Below are 17,525 nucleotides of genomic sequence, written 5' to 3' on the forward strand. Positions count from 1 at the left end.
TGGTAGTCTGGACAGTTCAGTGTCTCTTCTCTCCTGGTGATACCATAAGGAAGGCATTAATGGTGTCAGGGAGCATTAGGAGTGCGTACCCCGGTAACATAATTGGATATGAGGGGCTAACAACTGACACCTGCCTCCTGAGGTAGCTAGTTAAGGTTTCAAGGGGGGCTAGTCTGTGAAGCCCTACTCCATTCCATGTGAGGCCTGGTCATTCCCCCTGTTGTGAGTGGTTCCGTCGTTGTTAGGCTCTATATTCCCTGTTGTGAGTGGTTCCATCGTTGTTAGGCTCTATATTCCCTGTTGTGAGTGGTTCCGTCATTGTTAGGCTCTATATTCCCTGTTGTGAGTGGTTCCATGGTTGTTAGGCTCTATATTCCCTGTTGTGAGTGGTTCCATCGTTGTTAGGCTCTATATTCCCTGTTGTGAGTGGTTCCGTCTTTGTTAGGCTCTATATTCCCTGTTGTGAGTGGTTCCATCGTTGTTAGGCTCTATATTCCCTGTTGTGAGTGGTTCCATCGTTGTTAGGCTCTATATTCCCTGTTGTGAGTGGTTCTATCGTTGTTAGGCTCTATATTCCCTGTTGTGAGTGGTTCTATCGTTGTTAGGCTCTATATTCCCTGTTGTGAGTGGTTCCATCGTTGTTAGGCTCTATATTCCCTGTTGTGAGTGGTTCCATCGTTGTTAGGCTCTATATTCCCTGTTGTGAGTGGTTCCGTCGTTGTTAGGCTCTATATTCCCTGTTGTGAGTGGTTCCATCGTTGGTAGGCTCTATATTCCCTGTTGTGAGTGGTTCCATCGTTGGTAGGCTCTATATTCCCTGTTGTGAGTGGTTCCATCGTTGGTAGGCTCTAAATTCCCTGTTGTGAGTGCAAAGGCATAGGTTTCCCTTGAACAATGGGGGGACAACAACATTTACTTCCTAGTGACTCTGAGGGAGGGGAAGGCACTGACATTGTAAAGATCCAATCAATCCCAATGTCCTTTGTGAATGTGTGCTACTGTGTATCTGCATCCCCAATATACATCATATTCTCTATTCAATGCACCACTTTCGAGCAGGGCCCATATTTAGTGCACTAAATAGGGACTAGGTTGCCATTTGGGACAGAAGCTGAATGTGTGTATATGCAATTACACCCCACCATATCCTGTTGACAGTTTTGTTCATTTGTTCCTCGGGTCGTTTCAAGATGCATTTATAAAAATAAAAAAAATTGTTGCTGCAATTGTGCGTCTTGCATAATCACAAACAGCAGGACCATCTGTTGCCGACATACCTTAGCAGGTTATTTTAATGCTGTTTTCTTGTATCTGAATAACGCATCACCGTATTAACAAAATGATAATCATCTGACTGTAAGGTCTGTGTTGGAAGTAGTAGGTCTATGTGTCATGTGGAATCCTCTGACTGTAAGGTCTGTGTTGTAAGTAGTAGGTCTGTGTTGTAGGTAGTAGGTCTATGTGTCATGTGGAATCCTCTGACTGTAAGGTCTGTGTTGTAAGTAGTAGGTCTGTGTTGTAGGTAGTAGGTCTATGTGTCATGTGGAATCCTCTGACTGTAAGGTCTGTGTTGTAAGTAGTAGGTCTGTGTTGTAGGTAGTAGGTCTATGTGTCATGTGGAATCCTCTGACTGTAAGGTCTGTGTTGTAAGAAGTAGGTCTGTGTTGTAAGTAGTAGGTCTGTGTTGTAGGTAGTAGGTCTGTGTTGTAGGTAGTAGGTCTATGTGTCATGTGGAATCCTCTGACTACTAAAGGAGGTTTGTAAATCTTTCCACAGAGGATAATAAAGGGAATAGAAAACATCATAACAAAATAACAACACATGATTATACCCTGAGAATAAAAAAATAAATAAAGTAAGAGTAAGATTATATTCTCAAGATAAAGATTTACAGTACGACCATAAGGCTACAGTGCATTTTTATTCTCAGATTATGAAAAGGCTAAAACCACGCCTGGTGCTGTAGTAGGGTCACTTACGCACGGTATGGTCGAGAGAATAACGGAGAGAAAATAAGTAGCATCTACTCTTTGTCCCAAATGGCATCCTATTCCCTATATAGGCCTATGGGCCCTGGTCAAAAGTAGTGCACCACATAGGGAATAGGGTGCCATTTGGGACACAGACCCCTACAATCACAAATGGTGTTGTGTTGGAAATGGCCCTCCACAGTAAGCATGCTTCTGATAATGTCTTTTTCTATCTTGTAGAATCAGGGCCAGACACCAGAGAAGTCCTTCAGCTCAGTCGCATCTACTTGTCCCCATAAGGTAAGCTCTTCCTAGACCTATACAGGATACAGTATATTACTCTATATAAACCTATACAGGATACAGTATATTACTCTATATAAACCTATACAGGATACAGTATATTACTCTATATAAACCTATACAGGATACAGTATATTACTCTATATAAACCTATACAGGATAGAGTATATTACTCTATATTAACCTATACAGGATACAGTATATTACCCTATATAAACCTATACAGGATACAGTATATTACTCTATATAAACCTATACAGGATACAGTATATTACTCTATATAAACCTATACAGGATACAGTATATTACTCTATATTAACCTATACAGGATACAGTATATTACTCTATATTAACCTATACAGGATACAGTATATTACTCTATATTAACCTACACAGGATAGAGTATATTACTCTATATTAACCTATACAGGATACAGTATATTACTATAGGATACAGTATATTACTATAGGATACAGTATATTACTCTATATTAACCTATACAGGATACAGTATATTACTCTATATAAACCTATACAGGATACAGTATATTACTCTATATAAACCTATACAGGATACAGTATATTACTATAGGATACAGTATATTAGTATAGGATACAGTATATTACTCTATATTAACCTATACAGGATACAGTATATTACTCTATATAAACCTATACAGGATACAGTATATTACTCTATATAAACCTATACAGGATACAGTATATTACTCTATATAAACCTATACAGGATACAGTATATTACTCTATATAAACCTATACAGGATACAGTATATTACTCTATATTAACCTATACAGGATACAGTATATTACTCTATTTAAACCTGTACAGGCTACAGTATATTACTCTATATAAACCTATACAGGATACAGTATATTACACTATATTAACCTATACAGGATACAGTATATTACTCTATATAAACCTATACAGGATACAGTATATTACTCTATATATACATAGTAGACAGGATACAGTATATTACTCTATATAAACCTATACAGGATACAGTATATTACTCTATATAAACCTATACAGGATACAGTATATTACACTATATAAACCTATACAGGATACAGTATATTACACTATATAAACCTATACAGGATACAGTATATTACTCTATATTAACCTATACAGGATACAGTATATTACACTATATAAACCTATACAGGATAGAGTATATTACTCTATATAAACCTATACAGGATACAGTATATTACTCTATATAAACCTATACAGGATACAGTATATTACTCTATATTAACCTATTCAGGATACAGTATATTACACTATATTAACCTATACAGGATACAGTATATTACTCTATATATACATAGTAGACAGGATACAGTATATTACTCTATATTAACCTATTCAGGATACAGTATATTACACTATATTAACCTATACAGGATACAGTATATTACTGTATATTAACCTAAACAGGATACAGTATATTACACTATATTAACCTATACAGGATACAGTATATTACTCTATATTAACCTAAACAGGATACAGTATATTACACTATATTAACCTATACAGGATACAGTATATTACACTATATTAACCTAAACAGGATACAGTATATTACACTATATTAACCTAAACAGGATACAGTATATTACTCTATATTAACCTAAACAGGATACAGTATATTACACTATATTAACCTATACAGGATACAGTATATTACACTATATTAACCTAAACAGGATACAGTATATTACTCTATATAAACCTATACAGGATACAGTATATTACACTATATGAACCTATACAGGATACAGTATATTACTCTATATAAACCTATACAGGATACAGTATATTACACTATATTAACCTAAACAGGATACAGTATATTACTCTATATATACATAGTAGACAGGATACAGTATATTACTCTATATAAACCTAAACAGTATGTAGTATATTACTCTATATAAACCTAAACAGTATGTAGTATATTACTCTATATTAACCTAAACAGTATGTAGTATATTACTCTATATTAACCTAAACAGTATGTAGTATATTACTCTATATTAACCTAAACAGTATGTAGTATATTACTCTATATAAACCTAAACAGTATGTAGTATATTACTCTATATTAACCTAAACAGTATGTAGTATATTACTCTATATTAACCTATACAGGATACAGTATATTACACTATATTAACCTATACAGGATACAGTATATTACACTATATTAACCTAAACAGGATACAGTATATTACTCTATATTAACCTAAACAGGATACAGTATATTACACTATATTAACCTATACAGGATACAGTATATTACACTATATTAACCTAAACAGGATACAGTATATTACTCTATATAAACCTATACAGGATACAGTATATTACTCTATATTAACCTATACAGGATACAGTATATTACACTATATTAACCTAAACAGTATGTAGTATATTACACTATATAAACCTAAACAGTATGTAGTATATTACACTATATTAACCTATACAGGATACAGTATATTACTCTATATAAACCTAAACAGGATACAGTATATTACACTATATTAACCTAAACAGTATGTAGTATATTACACTATATAAACCTAAACAGTATGTAGTATATTACACTATATAAACCTAAACAGTATGTAGTATATTACACTATATTAACCTAAACAGTATGTAGTATATTACTCTATATAAACCTAAACAGGATACAGTATATTACTCTATATTAACCTATACAGGATAGAGTATATTACACTATATTAACCTATACAGGATACAGTATATTACTCTATATTAACCTATACAGGATACAGTATATTACACTATATTAACCTATACAGGATACAGTATATTACACTATATTAACCTAAACAGGATACAGTATATTACTCTATATAAACCTATACAGGATACAGTATATTACTCTATATTAACCTATACAGGATACAGTATATTACACTATATTAACCTAAACAGGATACAGTATATTACACTATATAAACCTAAACAGGATACAGTATATTACTCTATATTAACCTATACAGGATACAGTATATTACTCTATATAAACCTATACAGGATACAGTATATTACTCTATATAAACCTATACAGGATACAGTATATTACTCTATATAAACCTATACAGGATACAGTATATTACTCTATATAAACCTATACAGGATACAGTATATTACTCTATATAAACCTATACAGGATACAGTATATTACTCTATATAAACCTATACAGGATACAGTATATTACTCTATATTAACCTATACAGGATACAGTATATTACTCTATATTAACCTAAACAGGATACAGTATATTACTCTATATAAACCTATACAGGATGCAGTATATTACTCTATATAAACCTATACAGGATACAGTATATTACTCTATATTAACCTATACAGGATACAGTATATTACTCTATATATACATAGTAGACAGGATACAGTATATTACTCTATATTAACCTATACAGGATAGAGTATATTACTCTATATTAACCTATACAGGATACAGTATATTACTCTATATAAACCTATACAGGATACAGTATATTACTCTATATAAACCTATACAGGATACAGTATATTACTCTATATAAACCTATACAGGATACAGTATATTACTCTATATTAACCTAAACAGGATACAGTATATTACTCTATATTAACCTATACAGGATAGAGTATATTACACTATATTAACCTATACAGGATACAGTATATTACTCTATATTAACCTATACAGGATACAGTATATTACACTATATTAACCTATACAGGATACAGTATATTACACTATATTAACCTAAACAGGATACAGTATATTACTCTATATTAACCTAAACAGGATACAGTATATTACTCTATATAAACCTATACAGGATACAGTATATTACTCTATATTAACCTAAACAGGATACAGTATATTACTCTATATTAACCTAAACAGGATACAGTATATTACACTATATAAACCTATACAGGATACAGTATATTACTCTATATTAACCTATACAGGATACAGTATATTACTCTATATAAACCTATTCAGGATACAGTATATTACTCTATATTAACCTATACAGGATACAGTATATTACACTATATTAACCTAAACAGGATACAGTATATTACTCTATATTAACCTATACAGGATACAGTATATTACTCTATATTAACCTATACAGGATACAGTATATTACTCTATATTAACCTATACAGGATACAGTATATTACTCTATATTAACCTATACAGGATACAGTATATTACTCTATATTAACCTATACAGGATACAGTATATTACTCTATATAGACCTATACAGGATACAGTATATTACTCTATATAGACCTATACAGGATACAGTATATTACTCTATATAGACCTATACAGGATACAGTATATTACTCTATATAAACCTAAACAGGATACAGTATATTACTCTATATAAACCTAAACAGTATGTAGTATATTACTCTATATTAACCTATACAGTATGTAGTATATTACTCTATATTAACCTATACAGGATACAGTATATTACTCTATATAAACCTAAACAGGATACAGTATATTACACTATATTAACCTATACAGGATACAGTATATTACTCTATATTAACCTAAACAGGATACAGTATATTACTCTATATTAACCTATACAGGATACAGTATATTACACTATATTAACCTAAACAGGATACAGTATATTACTCTATATTAACCTATACAGGATACAGTATATTACTCTATATTAACCTAAACAGGATACAGTATATTACTCTATATTAACCTATACAGGATACAGTATATTACTCTATATTAACCTAAACAGGATACAGTATATTACTCTATATTAACCTAAACAGGATACAGTATATTACTCTATATTAACCTATACAGGATACAGTATATTACACTATATTAACCTATACAGGATACAGTATATTACTCTATATAAACCTATACAGGATACAGTATATTACTCTATATTAACCTATACAGGATACAGTATATTACACTATATTAACCTAAACAGGATACAGTATATTACACTATATTAACCTATACAGGATACAGTATATTACACTATATTAACCTAAACAGGATACAGTATATTACACTATATTAACCTATACAGGATACAGTATATTACTCTATATTAACCTAAACAGTATGTAGTATATTACTCTATATAAACCTAAACAGTATGTAGTATATTACTCTATATTAACCTAAACAGTATGTAGTATATTACTCTATATTAACCTATACAGGATACAGTATATTACTCTATATTAACCTAAACAGTATGTAGTATATTTTGCATACATATTTCTACATGTATATAGTGAAGCTGGATTTCTGTTGTTCATAAAGGATGTTTAAGTAATAGACTTTAAAATCATATTTCTCCTGTGAAATTGTGTTAATGACATCCACACTCTTTCTTTTGTAGCAATTAAGAATTACTCCTCAAACTAAACAAATGTAAATTAGAATTAGCATATATTTAACATGATATGAGAATGTCAAATGTATTCAAATAATTTTCCCACTAGGCTATGCAGAGTAAAAAAAAAATCCACCATCCTCCAGACTTATTCAAGTAATCATCACACAGTTAGTGTAAACTAACTTTACACTTTGACTCTGCCACTGCTTCTACTTGTGAACGTGATAATGTGTGATGTAGTGAAATCCTCTCACGTCTTCCAGTTCACTTAGGGAAAAAAAAGGTGTCAAAATGCCCATGTCCTTTTCTGGTTGAATGGCACGGTCAAGAGTAAAAACACACACACAACAAACACTCCAGTCAAGAATAAGCCGTGTTAAAAAAGAAACTCAGTTGAGAGGGCAGTCTGACAGCCTGTCATCGTGTGGCCAGCTGAAACTACACCTCTTTTCAGCCTAAAAACTACAATCCGGAATTGGATAACAACTACATGTTTGACTCTCACTTGTTTCGGATTACAGCCGAGGGGACGGGGCTAGGGAAATGTACAACCTCTCATATTCATAGACAACACTCTAGATGCAAGGACTGACAGTCCAACGTATAGATTTACCAATATTCTGAAGCTATGCACTCAGCCTTTTAATGTTGTAAACAATGGAGGGAAAACACCTAATATTCTGGGTTATGTTAAAGTTACTGACAGTTGCGATACACTCACAAGGCACTTATAATTCATATTCTTCAAGAATCAATGGCAAAGCAAGTATAAAAATCTAATTGAAATGACCATTGAACAGCTAGGTTCCCAAAATCCCAGTCTGCACCTTTAATGTTCAGACAGCTTTCTAAAATGACTCTTGTGCCATTGAAAGCTGCCGACTGGATGATATATATCGTCGCGTGTCTGACTGCGTTCGACAGTAAATAATACAACGCGATACTGTCCTCTGTCATTGGGAAATAATGAGCGAGGCAATCAGCTTTGTCCTGAGTCAGTCGACACAAAAATGACACTGGAATCCCCGGCACGTCCTTCACATGGTCCTGAACTGGCACCGCTCATATTGAGATCACCTCTACTAAGACGAGCTCGGCGATATTGATGTCGTTGGGTCGCATCCCAAATGGCACCCTGTTCCCTCTGTAGTGCACTACTTTTGACAACATAGGGACAAGGGGGTCATTTGAGACAGACAATACGTGTAAGTCTGTGGCCACTTTATAGGGAATTAGGAGCCATGGGCCTTGGTCAAATGTAGTGCACTATATAGGGAATAGGGTGGCATTTCAGATGGAAACAAAGTCATATTGGCATATCACCAGGAATAATCTGCATTCATATACTGCCCTTGAGATTTTAGGAAGCGTTTGCAATGTCCCATGTCGCCTCTCTCATCAGCCGTCTCTCCTTAAAACAGCTGACGCAATAGAATGAAGCAACGAATGCCACTTTGGCTGCTATACCCGTGGGGCACATGTTCACGTCTGGTCCACCCACATTATTCTCCATGATCCGGATTCACAGAGCAATACACACAGAGCAGAGAGAGAACACAAGGCCAGCAGGATATTATACTGTCACTCAGCTACATTACACACAGAGCAGAGAGAGAACACAGAGCAGAGAGAACACAGAGCAGAGAGAGAACACAGAGCAGAGAGAGAACACAGAGCAGAGAGAGAACACAGAGCAGAGAGAACACAGAGCAGAGAGAACACAGAGCAGAGAGAACACAGAGCAGAGAGAACACAGAGCAGAGAGAGAACACAGAGCAGAGAGAGAACACAGAGCAGAGAGAACACAGAGCAGAGAGAACACAGAGCAGAGAGAGAACACAGAGCAGAGAGAACACAGAGCAGAGAGAGAACACAGAGCAGAGAGAACACAGAGCAGAGAGAACACAGAGCAGAGAGAACACAGAGCAGAGAGAACACAGAGCAGAGAGAACACAGAGCAGAGAGAGAACACAGAGCAGAGAGAGAACACAGAGCAGAGAGAGAACACAGAGCAGAGAGAGAACACAGAGCAGAGAGAACACAGAGCAGAGAGAGAACACAGAGCAGAGAGAGAACACAGAGCAGAGAGAGAACACAGAGCAGAGAGAACACAGAGCAGAGAGAACACAGAGCAGAGAGAGAACACAGAGCAGAGAGAGAACACAGAGCAGAGAGAGAACACAGAGCAGAGAGAACACAGAGCAGAGAGAACACAGAGCAGAGAGAGAACACAGAGCAGAGAGAACACAGAGCAGAGAGAGAACACAGAGCAGAGAGAGAACACAGAGCAGAGAGAACACAGAGCAGAGAGAACACAGAGCAGAGAGAACACAGAGCAGAGAGAGAACACAGAGCAGAGAGAGAACACAGAGCAGAGAGAGAACACAGAGCAGAGAGAGAACACAGAGCAGAGAGAACACAGAGCAGAGAGAGAACACAGAGCAGAGAGAGAACACAGAGCAGAGAGAGAACACAGAGCAGAGAGAACACAGAGCAGAGAGAACACAGAGCAGAGAGAACACAGAGCAGAGAGAGAACACAGAGCAGAGAGAGAACACAGAGCAGAGAGAACACAGAGCAGAGAGAACACAGAGCAGAGAGAACACAAGGCCAGCAGGATATTATACTGTCACTCAGCTACATTACACACAGAGCAGAGAGAACACAGAGCAGAGAGAACACAGAGCAGAGAGAACACAGAGCAGAGAGAACACAGAGCAGAGAGAACACAGAGCAGAGAGAACACAAGGCCAGCACGGTAATATACTGTCACTCAGCTACATTACACACAGAGCATACAGACTATCCTCTGGGGTCTGAACATTGTTTATCCTTTGTATTCCATTGACACACCCATGTGTCAACCCAAGAAACTAATAACTAATAACAAAATCCCCATCAAAATATGTCCGTTTAAGCTAGAGATATCAGGTGTTTTTCATTGAGTGAGTCTAAATCCACCGTATACGCCTGTGCCGGCAGTCTTCATCTGCCGTGGAAGGAGGCAGAGCTACAGCGCTGCTTGTCAGACCATGAGGCATCCCCCCCCAAAAAATCGGTATTCTCTCAAATATATCTGTAACACCGTCCAAGTCACGGGACTTGTTTCAAGTTGGCAACGCTGATGTGCAAACTTCTGTCAGTATCATCCGAACGGTTTGACATACATGTAATTAACGCCACTCTGGAAAGGGGAGTCTCTCGTGAATACGATGGTGTTCTCCGTTTTGCTCTACGACCCCCACAAGTGTCACCGGACTTGTCTGAAGGTAACCCATTCAAACGAATGGAAGCATGGAGGTAGTTTTGTGCCCCTCAACACAAGGTGTTACATTTGAGTAAAACACGTTTACTACATTCCTGAGCATTCTTATATCTCTTAGATATAGGACAGACACTTCAAACCCGTATTTCTTATGAGTAATTGTTTTAGTGTATCAATACACCTAGTCACGACAAAGATACAGGTGTCTTTCCTAACTTAGTTGCCAGAGAGGAAGGAAACCACTCAGGGATTTCACCATGAGGCCAATGGCGACTTTAAAGCAGTTACAAAGTTCATAAATGTATTATTAATTTATGAATGTCTTATTCGATGTGATTATATGGGCTATAGCAAAGGCAAAATTCATTATTTATTCTAATATGTTTTTATATATATATTTTTTTAGACCTAAAGGAGTCCTAAAATTAAAAATCAAATAACTACATGACCCCCCCTTCTGACTATCCTCTAAGGTCTGAACATTGTTAAACTACTGACTATCCTCTAAGGTCTGATTACTGACTATCCTCTGGGGTGTGATCCTTATTAAACTACAATAATATCTCAAATTAAACGCATGGTCCCTCCACCAACCCACCCTCTTCAAACCCATTTCATCTTCTCTATTTGGTGTCTTGCTAAAAAATCTAAAGACTCACAGAGAGAATCAGTGAATAATTGATCAGCGAAACCCCTCCTCAGAGCTTGACAAGGGCGAGGGCTGAAGCTAAAAGTAATAATAATATAATAGTATAATAATATTTCTTGAAGCAAGCATATTGTAAGACATTGCAAACAGCTGAAGAGGATTCTGAATAACACTATTTTAAGGATTTTTTTTTATCCTTTCGGTCACAAAATATTCAATCATGAAATGAGTCCATATTTTGTACTAAATCTTCAATAATAAAATGACTCCGTGTTCTGTGTATAGTGTAATGGCGGAGGCAGATGGCAGATGGTTGGCGTGATGGAAGGGGACTGGTTCATCCACCTCTCCCTGTATGGGGTTGCATGCCCAACCCTGTCACTGCCAGGTTCATGAAATTACTATGGCAAACAAAATCATTACGCATCCCTCCTTGTGGGACCATAACAGTGTCACAAATAGCAACCTATTACCCTTTATAGTGCACTTCTTTTGACAAGTTTCCATAGGGCTCTGGTCAAAAGTAGTTCACTATAAAGGGAAAAGGGTCCCATTTGGGACACATCACATGATGTCATGCAGGGTTTTTCGTTCTTTGAATAGCAAACTTGCCGTGTGGTCCTGGTATCCATGCTGCTAACACCTTATTTATCTCGCATGCTTGGTCAGTCCACTATGCAATATACGAGAGCATTATAGCTGTTTAGCATAGAGTGGAGTAGTATCCTAGTATGAATTATTCATCAAATTAAATTACATTTTATAAAGTTTTTATGAAAGTTTACAACTTTACATCAAACTGTACATATATATTTTTTTACATCAGCAGTCACAAAGTGCTTTACAGATACCCGGCCTAAACCTAAACCTAAACCTAAACCTAAACCTAAACCCCAAAGAACAAAACACGTAGAAGCAGACACGTTTCTTCGAGATTGGGATATCTATAATATAATCTCTGGATAACACGTCTATGTTTAAACTGTTGTCAAGGTCTTAAAGCCAAGGAAACCTGCTGGTGAAGAAGGATATCTTAAATAATATAGTATAGTATAATATATTATAGTATAATATAGTATAATATAGTACAGTACACTATAGTATAGTATAATATAGTATAGTATAATATAGTATAGTATAATATAGTACAGTATACTATAGTACAGTATAATATAGTATAATATAGTATAATATAGTATAATATAATATAGTATAGTATAATATAATAGAGTATAATATAGCATAGTATAATATAGTATAGTATAGTATAGTATAGTATAATATAGTATAGTATAGTATAATATAGCATAGTATAATATAGTATAGTATGATATAGTATAATATTGTATAATAAAATGCAATGCTTCCAGCAGACTAACAACAGGGCTCTTCATGCAGTAATTCTCTTTTTTACCGCGCTAAATTCAAGGGTTAAGGTTGGAGTTAAACTCAAAGCAGCGAGTCATAGGCGGACTGGGAGATACACGCACACACACACACGCGCACGCACGCGCGCACGCACACACACACACACACACACACACACACTCTCTCTCTCTCTCTCTTCAGGTGAAGTTGATCCTGTAAGACAATCAGGAACAATATCACAGCACCCTGCACCCTCTCCAAGGTTCCATTGTGGACGACGTCAGACAAAAATATGTGCTACGACTTAAAAAATAATAATTTAAAAGACAATCTGAAAGGTTTTTTATTTTAGTTAACTAGGCAAGTCAGTTAAGAACAAATTCTTATTTTCAATGACAGCCTAGGAACAGTGGGTCAACTGCCTTGTTCAGGGGGCAGCACGACAGATATGTACCTTGTCAGCTCAGTGATTTGAACTTGCAACCTTTCGGGTACTAGTCCAATGCTCTACCAATGCTCTAACCACTAGGCTACCTGCCGCCCCATGTGTGACCTCTGGGTCTGGCCCGGTATAGCAGCTGTCACCAGTGTACACCAGCATGTCCATATCAAAAGGCTGCCAGCTAGCCATGCCCGGAAAGAAAGATATATACATAGAAATAATGTGGCGACCAACTGGGTGATTTCTTCTTTCTGCGGTTCTGTTCTGGCTTATCTGCAGAACCTCCATGTGACAAGGATCATTATATGTTGTGACAAGTCACAGACAATAGCACTGGTATAGCTGGTGCACAGTGCCTTCACCATCACTTAACTTGTTCCACATTTTGTTGTGTGACAGACTGTTTTTAACATTTATTAAATTGAGATGTTTTGTCACTGGCCTACATACAATACCACATAATGTTAATGTTAAACAAGGTTTTCCAAATTGATGGCAAGCCTAAATAAATTCAGGAGTAAAACAAATTTAACAAGTCTCATAATAAGTTGTAATGACTCTCCCTGTGCAATAGTAGGGTTTAATGTATTTTTTCAATGACTACCTCATCTCTCTACCCCACACATACAATTATCTGTAAGGTCACTCAGTCACAGCAGTGAATTTCAAACACAGATTCAACCACAAAGACCAGGGAGGTTTTCCAATGCCTCATAAAGAAGGGCACCCATTGGTAGATGTGTAAAAAAAACAGACATTGAATATCCCTTTGAGCATGGTGAAGTTAATAATTACTCTTTCAAGGATTTCACCATGAGGCAAATTGTGACATTATAAACAGTTACAGAGTTTATTGGCTGTGATCAGAGAAAACTGAGGATGGATCAACAACATAGTAGTTGCACCACAATACGAACCCAAATGACAAAGTGAAAAAAAGGATCCCTTTACAGAATTAAAATATTCCCCCAAAAATATGCATCCTGTTTGCAACAGGGCACTAAAGTAATACTGAAAAAAAAAATCCAAAACAATTAACTTTTTTGTGTTATGTTTGGGCCAAAACCCAACACATTACTGAGTACCACTCTCCATATTTTCCAGCATAGTGGTGGCTGCATCATGTTATGGGTTTGCTTGTAATTGTTAAGGACTGGGGAGTTTTTCAGAATAAAAACTAAACGGAATGGAGCTAAGCGCAGACAAACCCCTAGAGGAACACCTGGTTTAGTCTGCTTTCCACTAGTCACTGTGTCACGCCCTGACCATAGATAGCCATTTTTTCTCTATGGTGAAGTAGGTCAGGGCGTGACTGGGGGTGATCTAGTTTATTTAGTTCTATGTGGTGTTCTAGTTTATATTCTATGTTGGTGATTTGTATGATTCCCAATTAGATGCAGCTGGTAATCGTTGTCTCTAATTGGGGATCATATTTATGTAGCTGTTTTTCCCACCTGTGTTTATGGGATATTGTTTTGAGTCAGCGCACGTAGAATCTCTGTAGTCACGGTTCGTTGTTAGTTTATTGTTTCTTTGTTTTTGTCTTTGCTAAGTTTCACTTTACTTTAAAAATTATGTGGAACTCAACATCTGTTGAGCCAAGGTCCGACATTTATTCCAGCGAACGTGAGATGGGAGATGAATTCACCTTTCAGAATGACAATAACCTAAAATACAAGTACAAATCTACACCGGGGGTGATGACCAAGAAGACAGTGAATTTTCCTGAGAGGCGTATTTATAGTTTTCACTTAAAATCTACTTGAAAATCTATTGCAAGACTTGAACATTGTTGTCTGATCAACAAACCATTTTACAAGAGCTTGAATAAATGAGTTGAAAAGCTCTTAGAGACTTACCCAGAAAGACGTACAGCTTTAATCACTGCTAAAGGTGCTTCTACACACTATGGAGTCAGGGGTCTGATTACTTAAGCAAATTAAGATATTTCTGTATTTCATTTTCAATGAATTTGAAAACAATTCTAAAATAAATGTATTAACTTTGCCATTATGGGGTATTTAATAAATTTTGAATGTAACTCAGCAAAATGTGGAGTAAGTCAATTGGTTATGAATACTTTCTGAACGCACTGTACATGTGATAGCAACATGCAGACATTATGAGTCTGTGATGAATTGCAGGGGACTGTAAAACATAATGACATTAAGTGTACGTCTTACATGCATTTACCTTCCTGTCTATAATTTCCCGGTAACTGCTTTGGCAACCTAAATGCAATTATAGACAGTACTATACATCAGTGCAGTGTTTCCCAAATTGTTTCCCCAACCGAGTGAAACAGTTGTACACACTACACACTGCTACAGATAAGGGGCAGGAACAAAAGACTGTAAGGAAAAAGAGAGCAAACTATTTTCTGTTAAAAAAAAATATATATTAAATATATATGGAGAATGAAAAACAACATTGTTTATTATTTTTGAAATTGATCACATTATGTCGTAGTGCATAGTCTGAATTTTGTTATCCACGTAATGTAAAAATGGGGTTCGGAATTGCATTAATTCACGTGGTTAGTATTCTGTTCGTCGTCTTCAAGCTCTGCTCTCATAAAGTCCCTACTATAACGGTTTATGAGGTTGAGTCAATCCTCTGGAGGCCTTGCTAGGCTGCCGGCTATCCTCCATTTTTAACTAAAGATGTCACCTCCCCAGTGCCATGAATCACACAACAAAGGTTAATGATGATATCAATTGATAGGTGATGTATGATTCTAGCAAACAGTCTGAATATATACACTGAGTGTACAAAACATTAAGAACACCTGCTCCTTCCATGACATAGACTGATTAGGGGAATCCAGGTGATCACTATAATCCATTATCAATGTCACTTGTTAAATACACTTCAATCAGTGTAGATGTAGGGGAGGAGACAGGTTTAAAGAAGGATTTTTAAGCCTTGAGACATAGATTGTGAATGTGTGCCATTCAGAAGGTGAATGGACAACACTAAAGACCTTCAATTACCTTTTTTATTTAATTAGGCAAGTCAATTAAGAACAAATTCTTATTTTCAATGACGGCCTTGGAACAGTGGGTTAACTGCCTTGTTCAGGGACAGAACAGCAGATTTTTACCTTGTCAGCTCGGGGAATTGATCTTGCAACCTTTCGGGTACTAGTCCCACCTTTGAACAGGGTATGGTAGGAGGTGCCAGGCTACTACCAGTTTGAGTGTGTCAAGAACTGCAACACTGCTGGGTTTTTCATGCTCAACAGTTTTCTGTGTGTGTCAAGAATTTATTATTTATTTATTTATTATTTATCAGTTATTTTACCAGGTAAGTTTAATGAGAACACGTTCTCATTTGCAGCAACGACCTGGAGAATAGTTACAGGGGAGAGGAGGGGGATGAATGAGCCAATTGTAAACTGGGGATTATTAGGTGACCGTGATGGTTTGAGGGCCAGATTGAGAATTTAGCCAGGACACTGGGGTTAACACCCCTACTCTTACGATAAGTGCCATGGGATCTTTAAGGACCTCAGAGAGTCAGGACACCCGTTTAACGTCCCATCCGAAATACGGCACCCTACAAAGGGCAGTGTCCCCAATCACTGCCCTGGGGCATTGGGATATTTTTTTAGACCAAAGGAAAAAGTGCCTCCTACTGGCCCTCCAACACCATTTCCAGCAGCATCTGGTCTCCCATCCAGGAACTGACCAGGACCAATCCTGCTTAGCTTCAGAAGCAAGCCAGCAGTGGTATAAAGGGTGGTATGCTGCTGGCATAAAGAATAGTCCACCACCCAAAGGACATCCAACCAACATGGGCCAGCATCCCTTTGGAATGCATTCAACACCTTGTAGAGTCTATGCCCCAATGAATTGAGGTTGTTCTGAGGGCAAAAGGGGTTGCAACTCAATATTACGAAAGTCCTAATGTTTTGTACACTAGTGGATCTCCTCACCTCTCCTCTCTCATCTCCTCTCCTCTCTCATCTCCTCCCCCCTCTTCTCCTCTCCTCTTCCATACCATTCTATATTCCTCTTTCCTCCCTCTCTTC

The 17,525-nt window shown here is 36.5% G+C and overlaps 1 protein-coding gene across 1 annotated transcript in view; it reads left to right on the forward strand.

The window, feature by feature from the left end:
• Positions 1 to 17,525, forward strand: part of pcdh11 (protocadherin 11) — a 287,556-nt gene that overhangs the window by 131,349 nt on the left and 138,682 nt on the right. Inside the window, exon 4 of the mRNA XM_042303479.1 lies at positions 2,211 to 2,270. Within this exon, the coding sequence (XP_042159413.1) occupies positions 2,211 to 2,270 (60 nt within the window). The remainder of the gene's footprint in view (positions 1 to 2,210; positions 2,271 to 17,525) is intronic.

Source organism: Oncorhynchus tshawytscha, linkage group LG21, assembly GCF_018296145.1.
Source record: "Oncorhynchus tshawytscha isolate Ot180627B linkage group LG21, Otsh_v2.0, whole genome shotgun sequence".
In the NCBI taxonomy this organism is placed as follows: domain Eukaryota; kingdom Metazoa; phylum Chordata; class Actinopteri; order Salmoniformes; family Salmonidae; genus Oncorhynchus; species Oncorhynchus tshawytscha.